The sequence below is a fragment of the Anomaloglossus baeobatrachus genome, unplaced genomic scaffold (assembly GCF_048569485.1).
Source record: "Anomaloglossus baeobatrachus isolate aAnoBae1 unplaced genomic scaffold, aAnoBae1.hap1 Scaffold_5023, whole genome shotgun sequence".
In the NCBI taxonomy this organism is placed as follows: domain Eukaryota; kingdom Metazoa; phylum Chordata; class Amphibia; order Anura; family Aromobatidae; genus Anomaloglossus; species Anomaloglossus baeobatrachus.
Window position 1 is genome coordinate 1 of NW_027444379.1, and position 23,964 is coordinate 23,964.

At 51.8% G+C, this 23,964-nt stretch overlaps 1 protein-coding gene across 1 annotated transcript; it reads left to right on the forward strand.

Annotated features, from left to right (window-relative positions):
• Positions 1-2,546: 2,546 nt before the first annotated feature.
• On the forward strand, positions 2,547-23,793 carry LOC142282242 (tyrosine-protein phosphatase non-receptor type 21-like; the record flags this gene model as incomplete). Its single annotated transcript, XM_075332950.1, has 3 exons — positions 2,547-2,629; positions 20,917-21,204; positions 23,624-23,793. Coding segments are annotated over exons 2-3 (350 nt in total), but the record flags the coding sequence as incomplete, so codon positions are not given.
• Between the last annotated feature and the right edge of the window lie 171 nt (positions 23,794-23,964).

Below are 23,964 nucleotides of genomic sequence, written 5' to 3' on the forward strand. Positions count from 1 at the left end.
CCGCCAGCCTCCCTGCACAGCTTCACCGCCAGCCTCCCTACACAGCCTCACCGCCACCCTCACTGCCAGCCTCCCTGCACAGCCGCACCGCCAGCCTCCCTGCACAGCTTCACCGTCAGCCTCCCTGCACAGCCTCACCGCCAGCCTCCCTGCACAGCCGCACCGCCAGCCTCCCTGCACAGCTTCACCGTCAGCCTCCCTGCACAGCCTCACCGCCAGCCTCCCTGCACAGCCGCACCGCCAGCCTCCCTGCACAGCTTCACCGTCAGCCTCCCTGCACAGCTTCACCGTCAGCCTCCCTGCACAGCTTCACCGTCAGCCTCCATGCACAGCCTCACCGCCAGCCTCCCTGCACAGCCTCACCGCCAGCCTCCATGCACAGCTTCACCGCCAGCCTCCCTGCACAGCTTCACCGCCAGCCTCCCTGCACAGCCTCACCGCCACCCTCACCGCCAGCCTCCCTGCTCAGCCGCACCGCCAGCCTCCCTGCACAGCTTCACCGCCAGCCTCCATGCACAGCTTCACCGCCAGCCTCCCTGCACAGCCTCACCGCCACCCTCACTGCCAGCCTCCCTGCACAGCTTCACCGCCAGCCTCCCTGCACAGCTTCACCGCCAGCCTCCCCTCACAGCTTCACCGCCAGCCTCCCTGCACAGCTTCACCGCCAGCCTCCCTGCACAGCCTCACCGCCAGCCTCCCTGCACAGCCGCACCGCCAGCCTCCCTGCACAGCCGCACCGCCAGCCTCCCTGCACAGCCGCACCGCCAGCCTCCCTGCACAGCTTCACCGCCAGCCTCCCTGCACAGCCTCACCGCCAGCCTCCCTGCACAGCCTCACCGCCAGCCTCCATGCACAGCTTCACCGCCAGCCTCCATGCACAGCTTCACCGCCAGCCTCCATGCACAGCTTCACCTCCAGCCTCCCTGCACAGCCTCACCGCCAGCCTCCCTGCACAGCTACACCGCCAGCCTCCCTGCACAGCCTCACTGCCAGCCTCCCTGCACAGCCGCACCGCCAGCCTCCCTGCACAGCCGCACCGCCAGCCTCCCTGCACAACCACCATGCACAGCCCCACCACCAGCCTCCCTGCACAGCTTCACCGCCAGCCTCCCTGCACAGCCGCACCGCCAGCCTCCCTGCACAACCTCCCTGCACAACCTCCATGCACAGCTTCACCGCCAGCCTCCCTGCACAGCCTCACCTCCAGCCTCCCTGCACAGCTTCACCTCCAGCCTCTCTGCACAGCCTCACCGCCAGCCTCCATGCACAGCCTCACCTCCAGCCTCCCTGCACAGCTTCACCTCCAGCCTCTCTGCACAGCCGCACCGCCAGCCTCCCTGCACAGCCGCACCGCCAGCCTCCCTGCACAGCCGCACCGCCAGCCTCCCTGCATAACCTCCATGCACAGCCTCACCACCAGCCTCCCTGCACAGCCTCAGCCTCACCGCCAGCCTCCCTGCACAACCTCCCTGCACAGCTTCACCGCCAGCCTCCCTGCACAGCCGCACCGCCAGCCTCCCTGCACAACCTCCATGCATAGCTTCACCGCCAGCCTCCCTGCACTGCCAGCCTCCCTGCACAACCTCCCTGCAGAACCGCACCACCAGCCTCCCTGCACAGCCGCACCACCAGCCTCCCTGCACAACCTGCATGCACAACCTCCCTGCACAGCCTCACCACCAGCCTCTCTGCATAGCCTCACCTCCAGCCTCCCTCCACAGCCTCACCAGCAGCCTCCATGCAAAACCTCCATACCAGCCTCTCTGCACAGCCTCACGGACAGCCACCATACCAGCCTCCCTGCCCAACCTCCATGCACAGCTTCACCGCCAGCCTCCCTGCACAGCCGCACCGCCAGCCTCCCTGCACAGCCGCACCGCCAGCCTCCCTGCACAGTTGCACTGCCAGCCTCCCTGCACAACCTCCATGCACAGCCTCACCACCAGCCTCCCTGCACAATCTCCATGCACAGCCTCAACCCCAGCCTCCCTGCACAACCTCCATGCACAGCTTCACCGCCAGCCTCCCTGCACAGCCTCCCTCCACAGCCTCTTTGCACAGCCTCACCAGCAGCCTCCCTGTACAGCCTCACCTCCAGCCTCCCTCCACAGCCTCACCAGCAGCCTCCCTGTACAGCCTCACCTCCAGCCTCCCTCCACAGCCTCACCTCCAGCCTCCCTCCACAGCCTCCTTGCACAACCTCCATACCAGCCTCTCTGCACAGCCTCACCTCCAGCCTCCCCATCAGCCACCATACCAGCCTCACCAGCAGCCTCCCTGCACAGGCTCACCGCCAGCATCCCTGCCAAGCCTCCCTAGCAGCCTCCATACCAGCCTCTCTGCAGTCTCGCTGCCAGGCATTCCAACCCCCTGACATCATGGGCAGCTCATCCCTGCACAGAGCCACGTGTCCTTCCGCGGGCACCAGTCTCCCCCTCCGCTCCTGTATGAGCGGTGCCCGCGCCCCTCCCCCGCACAGCTGGCATCAGCAGCAGTAATGCCACAGGAGCACGGACTATTTCACAAAAAGATTCTCGCACCCACAGCGGAGCCGCCTCACAGCGCGCACTGATCTGCTGCCAGCGCCAGACAGACAGGAAGTGAGGAGCTGAGAGACTGCAGCCGAGAGGTGAGGACCGGGGGGCTGCGGGGTGTCCTGTGGGGGGCTGCGGGGTGTCCTGTGGGGGGGGCTGCGGGGTGTCCTGTGGGGGGGCTGTATGGTGTTTGGGGGCTTCAGAGTGTACTATGTGGGGGAAGCTGCACAGTGTGTGAGGGGCTGTGGGGTGCTGCACAGTGTGTGAGGGGCTGTGGGGTGCTGCACAGTGTGTGAGGGGCTGTGGGGTGCTGCACAGTGTGTGAGGGGCTGTGGGGTGCTGCACAGTGTGTGAGGGGCTGTGGGGTGCTGCACAGTATGTGGGGGGCTTCAGAGTGTACTATGTGGGGGCTGCACAGTGTGTGAGGGGCTGTGGGGGCTGCACAGCGTGTGAGGGGCTGTGGGGCGCTGCACAGTGTGTGGGGCGCTGCACAGTGTGTGGGGCGCTGCACAGTGTGTGGGGCGCTGCACAGTGTGTGTGGGGCGCTGCACAGTGTGTGTGGGGCGCTGCACAGCGTGTGTGGGGCGCTGCACAGCGTGTGTGGGGCGCTGCACAGCGTGTGTGGGGCGCTGCACAGCGTGTGTGGGGCGCTGCACAGTATTTGGGGGGCTTCAGAGTGTACTATGTGGGGGCTGCACAGTGTGTGAGGGGCTGTGGGGTGCTGCACAGTATTTGGGGGGCTTCAGAGTGTACTATGTGGGGGCTGCACAGCGTGTGAGGGGCTGTGGGGTGCTGCACAGCGTGTGAGGGGCTGTGGGGTGCTGCACAGCGTGTGAGGGGCTGTGGGGTGCTGAGGGGCTGTGGGGTGCTGCACAGCGTGTGAGGGGCTGTGGGGTGCTGCACAGCGTGTGAGGGGCTGTGGGGTGCTGCACAGTATTTGGGGGCTTCAGAGTGTACTATATGGGGGCTGCACAGTGTGTGAGGGGCTGTGGGGTGCTGCACAGTGTGTGAGGGGCTGTGGGGTGCTGCACAGTGTGTGGGGGGCTTCAGAGTGTACTATGTGGGTGCTGCACAGTGTGTGAGGGGCTGTGGGGTGCTGCACAGTGTGTGAGGGGCTGTGGGGTGCTGCACAGTGTGTGAGGGGCTGTGGGGTGCTGCACAGTGTGTGAGGGGCTGTGGGGTGCTGCACAGTGTGTGAGGGGCTGTGGGGGGCTGCACAGTGTGTGAGGGGCTGTGGGGGGCTGCACAGTGTGTGGGGGGCTGCACAGTGTGTGGGGGGCTGCACAGTGTGTGGGGGGCTGCACAGTGTGTGGGGGGCTGCACAGTGTGTGAGGGGCTGTGGGGGGGGGGGGGGCTGCACAGTGTGAGGGGCTGTGGGGTGCTGCACAGTATGTGGAGGGCTTCAGAGTGTACTATGTGGGGGCTGCATAGTGTGTGAGGGGCTGTGGGGTGCTGCACAGTATGTGGAGGGCTTCAGAGTGTACTATGTGGGGGCTGCATATTGTGTGAGGGGCTGTGGGGTGCTGCACAGTATGTGGAGGGCTTCAGAGTGTACTATGTGGGGGCTGCATAGTGTGTGAGGGGCTATGGGGTGCTGCACAGTATGTGGAGGGCTTCAGAGTGTACTATGTGGGGGCTGCACAGTGTGTGAGGGGGGGCTGTACAGTGTACTGTGAGGGGCTGCGCAGTGTATTCTGGTTGCAGGGTGTACATTGGGGGGTGCACTGTGTGTTGGGGGGCTTGTGCTGTGGAGTCTGGAGGACTAGTATTTACATGACAAAGAGCAAAGGAGTGAAGCAGCAGCTCTGCCCTGGATCTGTGCAACAGTTGAGAACTTACATTGTACCGCTGTGTACCCCAGGACTGATATGTTGTACCTCAGGACTGTTATGTTGTACCGCTGTGTACCCCAGGACTGTTATGTTGTACCGCTGTGTACCCCAGGACTGTTATGTTGTACCGCTGTGTACCCCAGGACTGTTATGTTGTACCGCTGTGTTCCCCAGGACTGATATGTTGTACCTCAGGACTGTTATGTTGTACCGCTGTGTACCCCAGGACTGTTATGTTGTACCGCTGTGTACCCCAGGACTGTTATGTTGTACCGCTGTGTACCCCAGGACTGTTATGTTGTACCGCTGTGTACCCCAGGACTGTTATGTTGTACCGCTGTGTACCCCAGGACTGTTATGTTGTACCGCTGTGTACCCCAGGACTGTTATGTTGTACCGCTGTGTACCCCAGGACTGTTATGTTGTACCGCTGTGTACCCCAGGACTGTTATGTTGTACCTCAGGACTGTTATGTTGTACCGCTGTGTACCCCAGGACTGTTATGTTGTACCGCTGTGTACCCCAGGACTGTTATGTTGTACCGCTGTGTACCCCAGGACTGTTATGTTGTACCGCTGTGTACCCCAGGACTGTTATGTTGTACCGCTGTGTACCCCAGGACTGTTATGTTGTACCGCTGTGTTCCCCAGGACTGTTATGTTGTACCGCTGTGTTCCCCAGGACTGTTATGTTGTACCGCTGTGTACCTCAGGACTGTTATGTTGTACCGCTGTGTACCTCAGGACAGTTATGTTGTACCGCTGTGTACCTCAGGACTGTTATGTTGTACCGCTGTGTACCTCAGGACAGTTATGTTGTACCGCTGTGTACCTCAGGACAGTTATGTTGTACCGCTGTGTACCTCAGGACTGTTATGTTGTACCGCTGTGTACCCCAGGACTGTTATGTTGTACCGCTGTGTACCTCAGGACTGTTATGTTGTACCGCTGTGTACCTCAGGACTGTTATGTTGTACCGCTGTGTACCCCAGGACTGTTATGTTGTACCGCTGTGTTCCCCAGGACTGTTATGTTGTACCGCTGTGTTCCCCAGGACTGTTATGTTGTACCGCTGTGTACCTCAGGACAGTTATGTTGTACCGCTGTGTACCTCAGGACAGTTATGTTGTACCGCTGTGTACCTCAGGACAGTTATGTTGTACCGCTGTGTACCTCAGGACTGTTATGTTGTACCGCTGTGTACCCCAGGACTGTTATGTTGTACCGCTGTGTACCTCAGGACTGTTATGTTGTACCGCTGTGTACCTCAGGACTGTTATGTTGTACCGCTGTGTACCCCAGGACTGTTATGTTGTACCGCTGTGTACCTCAGGACTGTTATGTTGTACCGCTGTGTACCTCAGGACTGTTATGTTGTACCGCTGTGTACCTCAGGACTGTTATGTTGTACCGCTGTGTACCTCAGGACAGTTATGTTGTACCGCTGTGTACCTCAGGACAGTTATGTTGTACCGCTGTGTACCTCAGGACTGTTATGTTGTACCGCTGTGTACCCCAGGACTGTTATGTTGTACCGCGTTGTACCTCAGGACTGTTATGTTGTACCCCAGGACTGTTATGTTGTACCTCAGGACTGTTATGTTGTACCGCGTTGTACCTCAGGACTGTTATGTTGTACCTCAGGACTGTTATGTTGTACCTCAGGACTGTTATGTTGTACCTCAGGACTGTTATGTTGTTCCCCAGGACTGTTATGTTGTTCCCCAGGACTGTTATGTTGTTCCCCAGGACTGTTATGTTGTTCCCCAGGACTGTTATGTTGTTCCCCAGGACTGTTATGTTGTTCCCCAGGACTGTTATGTTGTTCCCCAGGACTGTTATGTTGTTCCCCAGGACTGTTATGTTGTTCCCCAGGACTGTTATGTTGTTCCCCAGGACTGTTATGTTGTTCCCCAGGACTGTTATGTTGTTCCCCAGGACTGTTATGTTGTTCCCCAGGACTGTTATGTTGTTCCCCAGGACTGTTATGTTGTTCCCCAGGACTGTTATGTTGTTCCCCAGGACTGTTATGTTGTTCCCCAGGACTGTTATGTTGTTCCCCAGGACTGTTATGTTGTTCCCCAGGACTGTTATGTTGTTCCCCAGGACTGTTATGTTGTTCCCCAGGACTGTTATGTTGTTCCCCAGGACTGTTATGTTGTTCCCCAGGACTGTTATGTTGTTCCCCAGGACTGTTATGTTGTTCCCCAGGACTGTTATGTTGTTCCCCAGGACTGTTATGTTGTTCCCCAGGACTGTTATGTTGTTCCCCAGGACTGTTATGTTGTTCCCCAGGACTGTTATGTTGTTCCCCAGGACTGTTATGTTGTTCCCCAGGACTGTTATGTTGTTCCCCAGGACTGTTATGTTGTTCCCCAGGACTGTTATGTTGTTCCCCAGGACTGTTATGTTGTTCCCCAGGACTGTTATGTTGTTCCCCAGGACTGTTATGTTGTTCCCCAGGACTGTTATGTTGTTCCCCAGGACTGTTATGTTGTTCCCCAGGACTGTTATGTTGTTCCCCAGGACTGTTATGTTGTTCCCCAGGACTGTTATGTTGTTCCCCAGGACTGTTATGTTGTTCCCCAGGACTGTTATGTTGTTCCCCAGGACTGTTATGTTGTTCCCCAGGACTGTTATGTTGTTCCCCAGGACTGTTATGTTGTTCCCCAGGACTGTTATGTTGTTCCCCAGGACTGTTATGTTGTTCCCCAGGACTGTTATGTTGTTCCCCAGGACTGTTATGTTGTTCCCCAGGACTGTTATGTTGTTCCCCAGGACTGTTATGTTGTTCCCCAGGACTGTTATGTTGTTCCCCAGGACTGTTATGTTGTTCCCCAGGACTGTTATGTTGTTCCCCAGGACTGTTATGTTGTTCCCCAGGACTGTTATGTTGTTCCCCAGGACTGTTATGTTGTTCCCCAGGACTGTTATGTTGTTCCCCAGGACTGTTATGTTGTTCCCCAGGACTGTTATGTTGTTCCCCAGGACTGTTATGTTGTTCCCCAGGACTGTTATGTTGTTCCCCAGGACTGTTATGTTGTTCCCCAGGACTGTTATGTTGTTCCCCAGGACTGTTATGTTGTTCCCCAGGACTGTTATGTTGTTCCCCAGGACTGTTATGTTGTTCCCCAGGACTGTTATGTTGTTCCCCAGGACTGTTATGTTGTTCCCCAGGACTGTTATGTTGTTCCCCAGGACTGTTATGTTGTTCCCCAGGACTGTTATGTTGTTCCCCAGGACTGTTATGTTGTTCCCCAGGACTGTTATGTTGTTCCCCAGGACTGTTATGTTGTTCCCCAGGACTGTTATGTTGTTCCCCAGGACTGTTATGTTGTTCCCCAGGACTGTTATGTTGTTCCCCAGGACTGTTATGTTGTTCCCCAGGACTGTTATGTTGTTCCCCAGGACTGTTATGTTGTTCCCCAGGACTGTTATGTTGTTCCCCAGGACTGTTATGTTGTTCCCCAGGACTGTTATGTTGTTCCCCAGGACTGTTATGTTGTTCCCCAGGACTGTTATGTTGTTCCCCAGGACTGTTATGTTGTTCCCCAGGACTGTTATGTTGTTCCCCAGGACTGTTATGTTGTTCCCCAGGACTGTTATGTTGTTCCCCAGGACTGTTATGTTGTTCCCCAGGACTGTTATGTTGTTCCCCAGGACTGTTATGTTGTTCCCCAGGACTGTTATGTTGTTCCCCAGGACTGTTATGTTGTTCCCCAGGACTGTTATGTTGTTCCCCAGGACTGTTATGTTGTTCCCCAGGACTGTTATGTTGTTCCCCAGGACTGTTATGTTGTTCCCCAGGACTGTTATGTTGTTCCCCAGGACTGTTATGTTGTTCCCCAGGACTGTTATGTTGTTCCCCAGGACTGTTATGTTGTTCCCCAGGACTGTTATGTTGTTCCCCAGGACTGTTATGTTGTTCCCCAGGACTGTTATGTTGTTCCCCAGGACTGTTATGTTGTTCCCCAGGACTGTTATGTTGTTCCCCAGGACTGTTATGTTGTTCCCCAGGACTGTTATGTTGTTCCCCAGGACTGTTATGTTGTTCCCCAGGACTGTTATGTTGTTCCCCAGGACTGTTATGTTGTTCCCCAGGACTGTTATGTTGTTCCCCAGGACTGTTATGTTGTTCCCCAGGACTGTTATGTTGTTCCCCAGGACTGTTATGTTGTTCCCCAGGACTGTTATGTTGTTCCCCAGGACTGTTATGTTGTTCCCCAGGACTGTTATGTTGTTCCCCAGGACTGTTATGTTGTTCCCCAGGACTGTTATGTTGTTCCCCAGGACTGTTATGTTGTTCCCCAGGACTGTTATGTTGTTCCCCAGGACTGTTATGTTGTTCCCCAGGACTGTTATGTTGTTCCCCAGGACTGTTATGTTGTTCCCCAGGACTGTTATGTTGTTCCCCAGGACTGTTATGTTGTTCCCCAGGACTGTTATGTTGTTCCCCAGGACTGTTATGTTGTTCCCCAGGACTGTTATGTTGTTCCCCAGGACTGTTATGTTGTTCCCCAGGACTGTTATGTTGTTCCCCAGGACTGTTATGTTGTTCCCCAGGACTGTTATGTTGTTCCCCAGGACTGTTATGTTGTTCCCCAGGACTGTTATGTTGTTCCCCAGGACTGTTATGTTGTTCCCCAGGACTGTTATGTTGTTCCCCAGGACTGTTATGTTGTTCCCCAGGACTGTTATGTTGTTCCCCAGGACTGTTATGTTGTTCCCCAGGACTGTTATGTTGTTCCCCAGGACTGTTATGTTGTTCCCCAGGACTGTTATGTTGTTCCCCAGGACTGTTATGTTGTTCCCCAGGACTGTTATGTTGTTCCCCAGGACTGTTATGTTGTTCCCCAGGACTGTTATGTTGTTCCCCAGGACTGTTATGTTGTTCCCCAGGACTGTTATGTTGTTCCCCAGGACTGTTATGTTGTTCCCCAGGACTGTTATGTTGTTCCCCAGGACTGTTATGTTGTTCCCCAGGACTGTTATGTTGTTCCCCAGGACTGTTATGTTGTTCCCCAGGACTGTTATGTTGTTCCCCAGGACTGTTATGTTGTTCCCCAGGACTGTTATGTTGTTCCCCAGGACTGTTATGTTGTTCCCCAGGACTGTTATGTTGTTCCCCAGGACTGTTATGTTGTTCCCCAGGACTGTTATGTTGTTCCCCAGGACTGTTATGTTGTTCCCCAGGACTGTTATGTTGTTCCCCAGGACTGTTATGTTGTTCCCCAGGACTGTTATGTTGTTCCCCAGGACTGTTATGTTGTTCCCCAGGACTGTTATGTTGTTCCCCAGGACTGTTATGTTGTTCCCCAGGACTGTTATGTTGTTCCCCAGGACTGTTATGTTGTTCCCCAGGACTGTTATGTTGTTCCCCAGGACTGTTATGTTGTTCCCCAGGACTGTTATGTTGTTCCCCAGGACTGTTATGTTGTTCCCCAGGACTGTTATGTTGTTCCCCAGGACTGTTATGTTGTTCCCCAGGACTGTTATGTTGTTCCCCAGGACTGTTATGTTGTTCCCCAGGACTGTTATGTTGTTCCCCAGGACTGTTATGTTGTTCCCCAGGACTGTTATGTTGTTCCCCAGGACTGTTATGTTGTTCCCCAGGACTGTTATGTTGTTCCCCAGGACTGTTATGTTGTTCCCCAGGACTGTTATGTTGTTCCCCAGGACTGTTATGTTGTTCCCCAGGACTGTTATGTTGTTCCCCAGGACTGTTATGTTGTTCCCCAGGACTGTTATGTTGTTCCCCAGGACTGTTATGTTGTTCCCCAGGACTGTTATGTTGTTCCCCAGGACTGTTATGTTGTTCCCCAGGACTGTTATGTTGTTCCCCAGGACTGTTATGTTGTTCCCCAGGACTGTTATGTTGTTCCCCAGGACTGTTATGTTGTTCCCCAGGACTGTTATGTTGTTCCCCAGGACTGTTATGTTGTTCCCCAGGACTGTTATGTTGTTCCCCAGGACTGTTATGTTGTTCCCCAGGACTGTTATGTTGTTCCCCAGGACTGTTATGTTGTTCCCCAGGACTGTTATGTTGTTCCCCAGGACTGTTATGTTGTTCCCCAGGACTGTTATGTTGTTCCCCAGGACTGTTATGTTGTTCCCCAGGACTGTTATGTTGTTCCCCAGGACTGTTATGTTGTTCCCCAGGACTGTTATGTTGTTCCCCAGGACTGTTATGTTGTTCCCCAGGACTGTTATGTTGTTCCCCAGGACTGTTATGTTGTTCCCCAGGACTGTTATGTTGTTCCCCAGGACTGTTATGTTGTTCCCCAGGACTGTTATGTTGTTCCCCAGGACTGTTATGTTGTTCCCCAGGACTGTTATGTTGTTCCCCAGGACTGTTATGTTGTTCCCCAGGACTGTTATGTTGTTCCCCAGGACTGTTATGTTGTTCCCCAGGACTGTTATGTTGTTCCCCAGGACTGTTATGTTGTTCCCCAGGACTGTTATGTTGTTCCCCAGGACTGTTATGTTGTTCCCCAGGACTGTTATGTTGTTCCCCAGGACTGTTATGTTGTTCCCCAGGACTGTTATGTTGTTCCCCAGGACTGTTATGTTGTTCCCCAGGACTGTTATGTTGTTCCCCAGGACTGTTATGTTGTTCCCCAGGACTGTTATGTTGTTCCCCAGGACTGTTATGTTGTTCCCCAGGACTGTTATGTTGTTCCCCAGGACTGTTATGTTGTTCCCCAGGACTGTTATGTTGTTCCCCAGGACTGTTATGTTGTTCCCCAGGACTGTTATGTTGTTCCCCAGGACTGTTATGTTGTTCCCCAGGACTGTTATGTTGTTCCCCAGGACTGTTATGTTGTTCCCCAGGACTGTTATGTTGTTCCCCAGGACTGTTATGTTGTTCCCCAGGACTGTTATGTTGTTCCCCAGGACTGTTATGTTGTTCCCCAGGACTGTTATGTTGTTCCCCAGGACTGTTATGTTGTTCCCCAGGACTGTTATGTTGTTCCCCAGGACTGTTATGTTGTTCCCCAGGACTGTTATGTTGTTCCCCAGGACTGTTATGTTGTTCCCCAGGACTGTTATGTTGTTCCCCAGGACTGTTATGTTGTTCCCCAGGACTGTTATGTTGTTCCCCAGGACTGTTATGTTGTTCCCCAGGACTGTTATGTTGTTCCCCAGGACTGTTATGTTGTTCCCCAGGACTGTTACGTTGTACCGCTGTGTACCCCTGGATTGATACGTTGTACCGCACTGTACTGCTGTGTTTGTCAGTAGAGTCATGTTGTCCCTTGTGTTATGTCCTGATACATTGTATCTTGTGCGTTCTGCAGAATGTGTCTGATTGTGTTTGTTATATACTGTACTTCCCAGAGTGACCCGTGTGTGTGCGGGGTGCTCCGTGGAGTGATTGGGGGACGGTGCTTTTTCTGCTGTAGGGTCATGCAGTTTGGGGGTAGTTGGGTCCAGGTTGGGGGTTGGGAGCGTTCTTGGAAGTCTGGATGGGATGTTCATGGGTCTATATTAAGCAGTGACTGTAGCAGGGGATCCAGGCCCTGGCAGCGCAGACTGTCCCCTCTGTGCTCCAGCAGAGAGTGGGGGCTTCTGTCACTCGGGACCCTGCACTGTTATCGGGTCTCTTCATATATTTTCGTCATTGCATGGGTTATACCGGGACCTCCTCCAGTGGTTTCCTGTGAAAACATTATTTCATTTGTCTTTTTGGTGGTGTCTTGCACCTGTTTTTGATTTTTGCTTCATCTATTTATTTTTACGTCTGTTTTATGTGCTTGCCTCTTTTTCTTATGTTTGTAATTGCAGGAGGGTTTTTATTTTCCAGGTGTTCACTGCTGATAATTTGTGTAACGCTGGTCCTACCTATAGTGATTTTTTTTTTTTTTTTTATTATTATTATTCCTGTACGCCTGAAATTTTTGTGCAACTTCTTTGCAGAATGTGCGACCCTTTGCTCTAACAGGAGACCCCAAAAAGCATGTGCAAAATCCTTGAACCTTGTACACCATGGTAAAGATTTTAGATACTACAAGACAACAGCAAATAGTGACATGAAAAGCCTGCAAATGCTGCACGGGCGCTTGTCTTTATGTTGTGACCCTGATTTGTATCAGACACCGGTCAATGTTCGGTCCTACAGAATTATCAGGGCTTGTTACATGAATGTATTCCTTTTTAGGGGATGATCGCTGATATCGGGGTGTATATGAATCCGGTCTGTAGATTCTGATCTGCAGCATTGTAAATGGTCGGGTGATACAAACCCTAGAATGTCTTTATGCTGACAGTATCAATGCTATTTTTCTGTTTAGTTTCTTGTTACTTTTCCTGGAGCAAAATGTTCATCTGTGAAGTATCAACGGCCGCATTTACCTTGAGGCTAAATTCTGGTTCAGAGCTTTTTGGACAGATTTGTTTAAAGCATTTGTGTCAAATTGTAAAGTTATTCCTGATTTATAGGATATGGGACTACTTGGTGAACGCCAGGGGTCCGGTTAGGCTCTGCAGAGCCCCCATCTGAAGGAGCTTATGTGCACATGCTCGACCCTCCATTCATTCTCTATGGCACTGCTGGTGAAAATCGCGCAGTGTGTACTCGGTTATAACAACCGTACCACAGAGAATTAAAAGTAAACTATGCATGCTTCACCTCTGCTCCATGCACAGCTGCTTTATTGGGGTCACCAGGGATCCCAGCATAGGCTACAAGAGCTGAGCATCTTTCCTAATCTGTGCCATAAAGCTATCAGTGGCTTTGTTTTCTGTGACCTAAAAGGAATTGTCTGGTCACAATACCAGGATGGAGCAGGACCACATGACAAACAGGTGCCTAAATTGTCAACTTTATACCGCAAATGTTTTTGCAGACTGCAGCGTTGCCCTGTAGTGATGGTGGGGTATTGGGGTGTTTGTCCTTGTGGGGGTGCACTTAGGCTGCTTTCACACATCTGGTTTTTGCAGTGCGGCTCAATCCGGTTCAAAAACCTAAGGGTACTTTCACACATCCGGATTTTTGCTCTGCGGCACAATACGGCGTTCTGCAGAAAAACCGCAACCGGCTTTTGTAACGCCGATTGCGGTTTTTTTTGCATTGACTTACATTAGTGCCGCATTGTGCCGTAGGGGCTTGCGTTCGGTCCGGTTTTTGCCGCATGTGGCAGATTTAGCCGATGCGGCGGCTGGATCGAACGTACCCTGCAACGTTTTTTGCTCCGGCAAAAAACACCGCATCGCGCCGCATCCGGCCGCTGCGGCGCATTTTTCAATGCATCCCTATGGAGGCCGGATGCGGCGCGATGCGGAAAAAAACGCATCCGGTCGCCGCATGCGGTATTTTCCACTGCGCATGCTCAGTAGCATGCCGCAACCGGAAAAAACCGGACCGGCCGCATGTAAAAACGTATGCAAAGGATGCGGTGTTTTCACCGCATCCGTTGCATAGTTTTCACAGCCGGATTGAGCCGCAGGGCTCAAACCGGATGTGTGAAAGTAGCCTAAGCAACGGATGCAGCGAAAAAAACGGATCCATTACACAAGTTTTTCTATGCGGCCTGTCCGTTTTTTGACGGATGCGGCTTGATACTGAGCATGCGCAGTGCAAAAAAAACGCATCCGGTGGCCGGATGTGTTTTTTTTGCTGCAGGACACTGCATCCGGCGTCCATAGGCTTGCATTGTAAATCGCGCCGGCGCAATATGGTTTTTTTGCCTCACAAAAAACCGTGCCATGCAACGTTCCATCTGGCCGCCGCATGGGCTAAATATGCTGCATCTGGCAAAAACCAGATGCAACGCAAGGCCATGCGGAAAAAACGCAACTGGCTGCAAAAAAAACGGTTGCGCTTTTTTCTGCAAAGCGCCGTATTGTGCCGCTCAGCAAAAACCGGATGTATGAAAGCATCCTTATGTAGTCACTCATCTAATATAGATGTCACTAAGCTGGCATGGTGCACTTCATGTATCAGCAGTCGTGTCCGTTGGCATTTTATTGTTAAGCGCCCCCACCCTGTGGATGATGGGAGTGTGAGTAGTTGTTCATTTGCTCTTTGCCACGTCTGTCTTTTATCATGGTGGCTGCAATGTACGGATGTTGGGACCAGGTATTGGTGTAATTCTGGCTTTTTTTTTTTTTTTTTGCATTGTCGTTCTCATTACATTTTTTTTTGTCTTGCTAATGGCTTTTGCAGACAAAGGCCACGGCCTAAGGCCCTGTGCACACTGCATATTTATCCACTTTTTTTTGCGTTTTTGCTGCAGAAATTTACATTTAGGCTATGTGCGCACTTTGCATCGAGGTAGTTGCAGTTTTAAACGCATCCTATGGCAGAAATTGCTTTTGCCAAAGTTGCTTTTGACCATCAAAGTGCTATAAATATGCGTGCGTATTTACCGCGTTTTTAGCGCTTTTTACATGCTTTTTCATTGCATAAAGACAGATGCGTTTTGAACATAAAGACACTGCTAAATAAAGTTTAAACAGTCAAACACTATGAAAAAAACGGAAAACATTTTAACAAATATCATGCGTAAGATCATACACAAAATAGATAATTTACTTGAAATTGTAACTTTTAATATATTTATGCATAAAATAAAGTTAAATCATGGATTTTCATTAATTTAATTGTCGGACTATGTGCGTGTGTAAAGGGACATGATATCATTATTTTAATTGACTAAACACATGCTTTTATTTTGTTAAAAACATGTTTTCTGCATAAAAAAAGCATGTAAAACGCTGGTATTTTGATTTAGCTTGCATTTTGACTTCTCATTGACTTCAATGTTATCAAAACGCAGATCAAATGGCAAAAACAACTGACCTATTAAACGTGGCGTTTAGAAGAGCAAAGTGCGCACAAGAAAGCTCAATGTCCCATTGACTTTGCATGAAAAGCAAAACGCAAGCATTTTGGCATGAAAACGCTGCAGTTCAAAACACAGCTAAAAACGCAAAGTGCGGACATAGCCTTAGATTGTTACATTTTATTTTCATGGATGGATACTTTGTAACAAACAGGATGGGAGAGACTGGTGCTGAGCTCACAGAGCATTGTCTGCGCTGTAGTACGCGTCCGGGGGTCGGCTGGCATGAGCAGAGTTAATCTCATTTCAGTGTCTGTGTCCCGCTCCTGCTGATGTTCTGGAACATTCCATGAATGATCAGGAGGTTTCCTGTAGGTCCGGTCTGCGGAGGTGATGACCCCGCTGTGTCAGGTGTGGTCCGGAGTTACCACACTGTGCAGCCAGCGGGCACTCACTCACGGGTCTTGTGATTTTAGTTTTTATTTTTTTCCCTTCTGCTCAACTTGGCAAAAAGTGATCCTCTAGTTGGCAGCTAAATGAACCCACAAGAATTCACTGAGTATGATGGAGAGATATGAGACTCGCCTCAGCACAGAGCTATTTGCTCGCTGCTTAGCTACATCCAGCAACAAAGCACATCAGTACTAGCCTTACTGCCCACACCGGGCCTTTACTGTAACGTAAGTGCACTTAAAGGGGATCTCTACAGTCATTCTTGCTTCATAATTTTCTGAAGATTAATTTCTTAATATATCTTCATGGTTATCTGGACTCAGTTTTCCTGATCCAAAGCTCTTAAGTCCCCTGAGTAGATGGAGATATAAAATTGTGGTGTAAGAATCCACCACTAGGAGGAGCTCACTGTGTTCTAGTTACTACACTCCCCCTAGTGGTGACTGTTATTAGTGCTGTGAACCAGATGCAGATACTGTAGCTAATGGATGGGATCTAACACTACTGATAGTATATGTCTACTGGATGCATTATAATACTTGCTGTTTTCTGCCGTTTCCAGCGCCGCTCCAGTCCTCTACTGCATCATGTGATAGCTTCTTTTTCCTGTTCACTCAGCCGACAGAACCAGGCTCTCATAGACTTAAGCTGGGTTTACACACTGAAACTTTCTAGCGATCCCACCAGCGATCCCAACCTGGCCGGGATCGCTACAAAGTCTCTGGTGAGCTGTCAAACAGGCAAACCTGGCCAACGACGCAACAGCGATCCGGACCTGCAGAGCGACCTAGCTGGTTGTTGGGGACGTTGTAAAGCAGCTTTTTGAAAGGGAAGTCGCTGTAAAGTCCCCTTTACACACTGAGACTTGCTAGCGATCATGCTGCACAGCGGGAAACAAAGGACCTAAGAATGGTCCTGAACGATTTGTAGCGATCACAACTTCACAGCAGGGGCCGGGAGCTGATGTGTGTCACACACTGCAATGTCCTGGGGAGGTCGCTCTATTACGTCACAAAACCGGGGACGTTACAGCGATGTCGTTTGCGATGTTGCAGTGTGTAAAGCCACCTTTACAGTGAGATGGTGATTTTTGTTTTTATGAGAAGGTTGGTCACAGCTGCACTCACAGATACAAGAAATGACTGGCGTTGTGCTGGAAATGGCAGCAAACAGTGTATATCAATGCAGACAGGGAATATTCATTACTGATACATAATCCAGCTCCAGCATAGCTTAGTATACCTAACAAACGTACACCAAAATGTGATTCTGTGTGTATATATATATATATATATATATATATATATATATATATATATATATATATATATATATAGATTATATATATATATATATATATATATATATATATATATATATATATATATATATATATCTATATATATATATATATATATATATCTATATATCGGTATGTGATTATATGTCCAATATATTTATAGTGTTCAGCCACAGATGGTCAAGTGCAGTGTGTTACCTATGGGCTCTGGGTCATGTGTAACTGTTCAGTACTACCAGTGGCCCCAGCAATGTCTATTTGGGCCGTAGCTCCATACTCTTGCCTGTGTCTGGGAGTGGCTGCCACCAAGCAGGTCAAGAACGGCTCTTCTGTGTGGGTGCATCTGAGAGATTCACAGTGAGGCCCTGCTGGGCAGGAGTGCAAAAGAGGCAGCCTCCCAGTGGAGGGGTGGGCTCCTAACTGCGTGCCAGTCATTTGTCTTTCCCTTGTATGCAGAGCTGAAGATGGGCCTGTGCCCCAGTGAGTGTGGCTGCCTTCCAGCGTGGCATGTCGGGTTAGTCCAGTGCCTCCCCTCTCCTCCTGATTCCCAGAGGAGCTGAGCTGAGCTGAGCTGGGGCTTGGGCCAGACCATTTGCCTGCATGCAGCCACTCCCCCAGAGGAGCCAGGGGTTGGGCCTTCCCGTGTAACTGCTCCCCAGGGGAGCTGAGGGTTGGGCCCGTGCGGGCGATTGCTCCCCAGGGGATCCGAGGCTTGGCCCTGCCCACTCCCCAGGGGAGCTGAGGGTCTGGCCCGCCCGCGCGCGTTCGCTCCCCAGAGGAGCCTGACCACCATGCCCTTGCGCGTGGTGACCGACCGCTCCCCAGAGGAGGCGGGGGTTGGGCCCGCCCGTGTGATCGCTCCCAACCAACTCAGGATCAGTAATATAGTGTGTGTGTGTGTGTGTGTGTGTGTGTGTGTATGTGTAATATAAATATATATATATTTATATAATTAGTGTATGTATGTATATGTGGTGGTGGGGGAGTAAAGGGGACTCCGTACCAGCAGAATAGTGAGTGCAGCTCTGGAGTATAATACAGGAGGTAACTCAGGATCAGTAATGTAATGTATGTACACAGTGACTCCACCAGCAGAATAGTGAGTGCAGCTCTGGGGTATAATACAGGAGGTAACTCAGGATCAGTAATGTAATGTATGTACACAGTGACTCCACCAGCAGAATAGTGAGTGCAGCTCTGGAGTATAAAACAGGAGGTAACTCAGGATCAGTAATGTAATGTATGTACACAGTGACTGCACCAGCAGAATGGTGAGTGCAGCTCTGGGGTATAATACAGGAGGTAACTCAGGATCAGTAATGTAATGTATGTACATAGTGACTGCACCAGCAGAATAGTGAGTACAGCTCTGGGGTATAATACAGGAGGTAACTCAGGATCAGTAATGTAATGTATGCACACAGTGACTGCACCAGCAGAATAGTGAGTGCAGCTCTGGGGTATAATACAGGAGGTAACAGGATCAGTAATGTATATACACAGTGACTCCACTAGCAGAATAGTGAGTGCAGCTCTGGGTTATAATAAATGTTCTGGTGAATATTTTATATCTTGTATTTATTATCATTTAGACAATTATATATCTGATAATTTTGTGTTTTGCATATGGGTTGTTTATGTTGTTCGGAATCACAGCACATTTTATGTATTTGTTTTGTTACATTTTATGACTGAATTCTCAGACAGTTTTAATCCTTGTTTAAACTTTTTCCAGCAGAATCTGTGGTTCATGGACTTTGTGTTGTGAATTCTATCTGCTTTTGGATAAGGACTGAGCCGTCCCCATTCTTCTGTAGTTGTAATAAATATGTGCGCTTTGTCAAGTGAAGTTAGACAAGGCTGATACCCTGACACTGGCTGTGTTCCTATTATTTGGACCCACATTGGCAGATCTGGAGATCCCTTGCATCTCACCCCCAAAGTTCTCCCAGGAAAAGGGGTTTCCACTACATACAGGATATAATTCAGAATCAGTAAAGTGGTGCACCAGCAGAATAGTGAGTGCAGCTCTGGAGTATAATACAGGAGGTAACTCAGGATCAGTAATGTAATGTATGTACACAGTGACTGCACCAGCAGAATAGTGAGTGCAGCTCTGGAGTATAATACAGGAGGTAACTCAGGATTAGTAATGTAATGTATGTACACAGTGACTGCACCAGCAGAATAGTGAGCGCAGCTCTGGAGTATAATACAGGAGGTAACTCAGGATTAGTAATGTAATGTATGTACACAGTGACTGCACCAGCAGAATAGTGAGTGCAGCTCTGGGGTATAATACAGGAGGTAACTCAGGATCAGTAATGTAATGTATGTACACAGTGACTGCACCAGCAGAATAGTGAGCGCAGCTCTGGAGCATAATACAGGATCAGTAAAGTATGCGGTTATGGGGTGTTTCCCGCTTGTAGTGGAGCTATATTAAGTGTTATTTATGCAGTCTTGTCTTCTGTCCTTCTCCCGCACATTAGTTGTGCACATGGTACACGTTTTCTCCACCTTTTGCTTTCGCTCTCGGTCGCGGCCCTGATACTATAATAGCGGCAGTGACTCAGATCTGGCTATTTATACTCCTCTCACCTGTTATCCGCCCGTTATGTAACTGCAGAATGTAAATCTATAGGGTGTGAGATTAGCGGTAATTATGTTACGGGGACTTGGCTGATAATTCGCTGCTTGGAATGTGGATATTAATGAAGGCGCTGATATCGCAGCCGTCAGATGCTTCTCTGCTATCCGTGCACTGGACGTCTACAAAGGGAGAAAAGACTAGAACCCAATATTTCACCTGGGGTGCCCGAGGCACAGGCTCAGTGACTACTGAAACCTCCAGATCCTTCCACCGCCCGCCACCTTTGTGTTATTTACTTTATTTTTAAGATTTTAGATAAAATATGTCTTGTACCGTTTTGTGTATTCAGCTCCTGCACAGACTTGTGTAGATGGGATTAGATGCTGTCAGAAGCCAGTATCACACACGACTGTGGTACATACACAGGAGGGCAGGCTGTGATCCAGCTCTGTGCTGCTCCTGTCTCTGCCCTTTCTCCCCGGTGCTGCTCCTGTCTCTGCCCTTTCTCCCCGGTGCTGCTCCTGTCTCTGCCCTTTCTCCCCGGTGCTGCTCCTGTCTCTGCCCTTTCTCCCCGGTGCTGCTCCTGTCTCTGCCCTTTCTCCCCGGTGCTGCTCCTGTCTCTGCCCTTTCTCCCCGGTGCTGCTCCTGTCTCTGCCCTTTCTCCCCGGTGCTGCTCCTGTCTCTGCCCTTTCTCCCCGGTGCTGCTCCTGTCTCTGCCCTTTCTCCCCGGTGCTGCTCCTGTCTCTGCCCTTTCTCCCCGGTGCTGCTCCTGTCTCTGCCCTTTCTCCCCGGTGCTGCTCCTGTCTCTGCCCTTTCTCCCCGGTGCTGCTCCTGTCTCTGCCCTTTCTCCCCGGTGCTGCTCCTGTCTCTGCCCTTTCTCCCCGGTGCTGCTCCTGTCTCTGCCCTTTCTCCCCGGTGCTGCTCCTGTCTCTGCCCTTTCTCCCCGGTGCTGCTCCTGTCTCTGCCTTTTCTCCCCGGTGCTTCTCATGTCTCTGCCTTTTCTCCCCGGTGCTGCTCCTGTCTCTGCCTTTTTCTCCCCGGTGCTGCTCATGTCTCTGCCTTTTTCTCCCCGGTGCTGCTCATGTCTCTGCCTTTTTCTCCCCGGTGCTGCTCATGTCTCTGCCTTTTTCTCCCCGGTGCTGCTCATGTCTCTGCCTTTTTCTCCCCGGTGCTGCTCATGTCGCTGCCTTTTTCTCCCCGGTGCTGCTCATGTCTCTGCCTTTTTCTCCCCGGTGCTGCTCATGTCGCTGCCTTTTTCTCCCCGGTGCTGCTCATGTCGCTGCCTTTTTCTCCCCGGTGCTGCTCTTGTCGCTGCCTTTTTCTCCCCGGTGCTGCTCTTGTCGCTGCCTTTTTCTCCCCGGTGCTGCTCCTGTTGCTGCCCTTTCTCCCCGGTGCTGATGTCTCTGCTTTTTCTCCCGCAGGTTCCTGAATGTGTCACATGTGCAGATTCCTCTCTCTTTATTTAATGGCGGCTGGATGATCCGGGCCGGACCCTCGGGACTCTGCTGCTGATCGCGCTCGTTGGGAAGATGCCGCTTCCTTTTGGGCTGAAGTTGAAGCGCACGAGGAGATACACGGTGTCCAGTAAGAGCTGCCTGGTCGCCCGCATCCAACTGCTCAACAACGAGTTTGTGGAGTTCACCCTGTCCGTGGAAAGCTCAGGGCAGGAGTGTCTGGAGGCCGTGGCCCAGAGGCTGGAGCTCCGGGAGGTAAGGACGCCCATGCTGGGACTTGTAGTTCTGCCGGACTGTAATCATAGATATTTATAGCCACTTTATCAGTTGGGACAGCTGCGGGTTTGGTGCAGTGTATCAGTGTAGGAAAGCCCTTGGATCCTGGGGTTGAGCTCAAGAGAGCGATGAGCACTGCTTCATTGTAACGAACTCTCAGCTGTGAAAGGTTTTATGTTAGGTTTTATTTTTAAAAACATGAATTTCAATTCACTGACAGCAAGCAGGGGTCTTGAAATTAACGAGGGAGTATTACAGAAAGTTTGAGCAAGGTTTCCCTGAAGCTGTGCGGTGGCGGTGAGGAATGTGAAGCACGTGGCGTCCCGGTGACAGTGACGTTACCTGCTGCTGACAGCTGCGGCTGCTCACAACCAAACCCGTCCGGGGCGTGCGGCTGAGCAATGCACGGAATGCAGCGGGCACTATTGTGCAATGAATTCCAGGCCGGAGCCGGCTCTCTGCACGGCCGCCAGGGGGAAAGTCTTAGGCTACTTTCACATTGCGCTATTACTTACGTTCAGTGGTCCGTGCGAACTGCCCCTCCCCCACACCGAAAAACGTGTTTCGGACGCATGCGCCGACAGGGCCATTGACTATAATGGAGCAGACTCCGTTAGCGTGTGCTCTGTTTTGCACCATTTTTGCACATATACGTTTTCTGCAGGCAGACACCAAAACGTAGTCGTCACATTCACTATCTGCCCCGGAGCCGTCGGTGTGATAACATCTGCGGGTCCCTAGGACTGATCGTGGGTTGTAGGTTCAGGACTCAGTTGGTCAATGTCTTATCAGCATCTGAGACCACTGCCACTGCCGTGCCCTGTCCTGTCCTCCTGCCCTCTCGTTCTGTCCTCTTGCCCTTACATGCCATGTCCTTTTCCTCCTGCCTCCCCTGTCCCTGTCCTCCTGCCTCCCCTGTCCCTGTCCTCCTGCCTCCCCTGTCCCTGTCCTCCTGCCTCCCCTGTCCCTGTCCTCCTGCCTCCCCTGTCCCTGTCCTCCTGCCTCCCCTGTCCCTGTCCTCCTGCCTCCCCTGTCCCTGTCCTCCTGCCTCCCCTGTCCCTGTCCTCCTGCCTCCCCTGTCCCTGTCCTCCTGCCTCCCCTGTCCCTGTCCTCCTGCCTCCCCTGTCCCTGTCCTCCTGCCTCCCCTGTCCCTGTCCTCCTGCCTCCCCTGTCCCTGTCCTCCTGCCTCCCCTGTCCCTGTCCTCCTGCCTCCCCTGTCCTTTTCCTCCTGCCTCCCCTGTCCTTTTCCTCCTGCCTCCCCTGTCCTGCCTTGCTATGCCCTTTCATACACCCCTGCTCTATTGGGGGTTTGGTGATTGGCCCATGGGTCATGTTGCTGGGTCCGTGAGTCTGGTGCTGGGTCCGTGGGTTTAGCTCTGGGTCCATGGATCTGGTGCTCTGTCTGAGGATCTGGCACTTGGTCCGTGGGTCTGTGCTCGGTCCGTGGGTTTAGCTCTGGGTCTGTGCTCGGTCCGTGGGTTTAGCTCTGGGTCTGTGCTCGGTCCGTGGGTTTAGCTCTGGGTCTGTGCTCGGTCCGTGGGTTTAGCTCTGGGTCTGTGCTCGGTCCGTGGGTTTAGCTCTGGGTCTGTGCTCGGTCCGTGGGTTTAGCTCTGGGTCTGTGCTCGGTCCGTGGGTTTAGCTCTGGGTCTGTGGGTCTATGCTCGGTCCGTGGGTTTAGCTCTTGGTCTGTGGGTCTGGTGCTGGGTCTGTGGGTCTAGCTCTTGGTCTGTGGGTCTGTGCTCGGTCCGTGGGTTTAGCTCTTGGTCTGTGGGTCTGGTGCTGGGTCTGTGGGTCTAGCTCTTGGTCTGTGGGTCTGTGCTCGGTCCGTGGGTTTAGCTCTTGGTCTGTGCTCGGTCCGTGGGTTTAGCTCTGGGTCTGTGGGTCTGTGCTCGGTCCGTGGGTTTAGCTCTTGGTCTGTGGGTCTGGTGCTGGGTCTGTGGGTCTGGTGCTGGGTCTGTGGGTCTAGCTCTTGGTCTGTGGGTCTGTGCTCGGTCCGTGGGTCTAGCTCTTGGTCTGTGGGTCTGTGCTCGGTCCGTGGGTTTAGCTCTTGGTCTGTGGGTCTGTGCTCGGTCCGTGGGTTTAGCTCGTGGTCTGTGGGTCTGGTGCTGGGTCTGTGGTTCTAGCTCTTGGTCTGTGGGTCTGTGCTCAGTCCGTGGGTTTAGCTCTTGGTCTGTGGGTCTGGTGCTGGGTCTGTGGGTCTGTGCTCGGTCCGTGGGTTTAACTCTTGGTCTGTGCTCGGTCCGTGGGTTTAGCTCTTGGTCTGTGCTCGGTCCGTGGGTTTAGCTCTTGGTCCGTGGGTCTGGTGCTCCTGTTGGGGTCGGTATCACACTCTCGGGGGTATTGGTTGATGATTTGTCACCGCTCTGTAATCACGTTATTACTGTCATCCTCCTGTCAGGTGACCTACTTCAGCCTATGGTATTACAACAAGCAGAACCAGCAGCGATGGGTGGACCTGGAGAAACCTCTGAAGAAGCAGCTGGACAAGTACGCGCTGGAGTCCACCGTGTATTTTGGGGTGGTTTACTACGTGCCCTCCGTGTCCCAGCTGCAGCAGGAGATCACCAGGTGAGCGGAGGCGGAGGGCGGCGCGACAATGCATCATAACAGGAAAAGCGCTGCACCAGCTCCTCAACATTCACACATTTCTGCTTGCTGTCAGCGAATGGAACATTCTAGTTTGCAGATTTTTACAATGTGTCTGTCCCCACCTAGGACATCAGATGGATACATTGTATG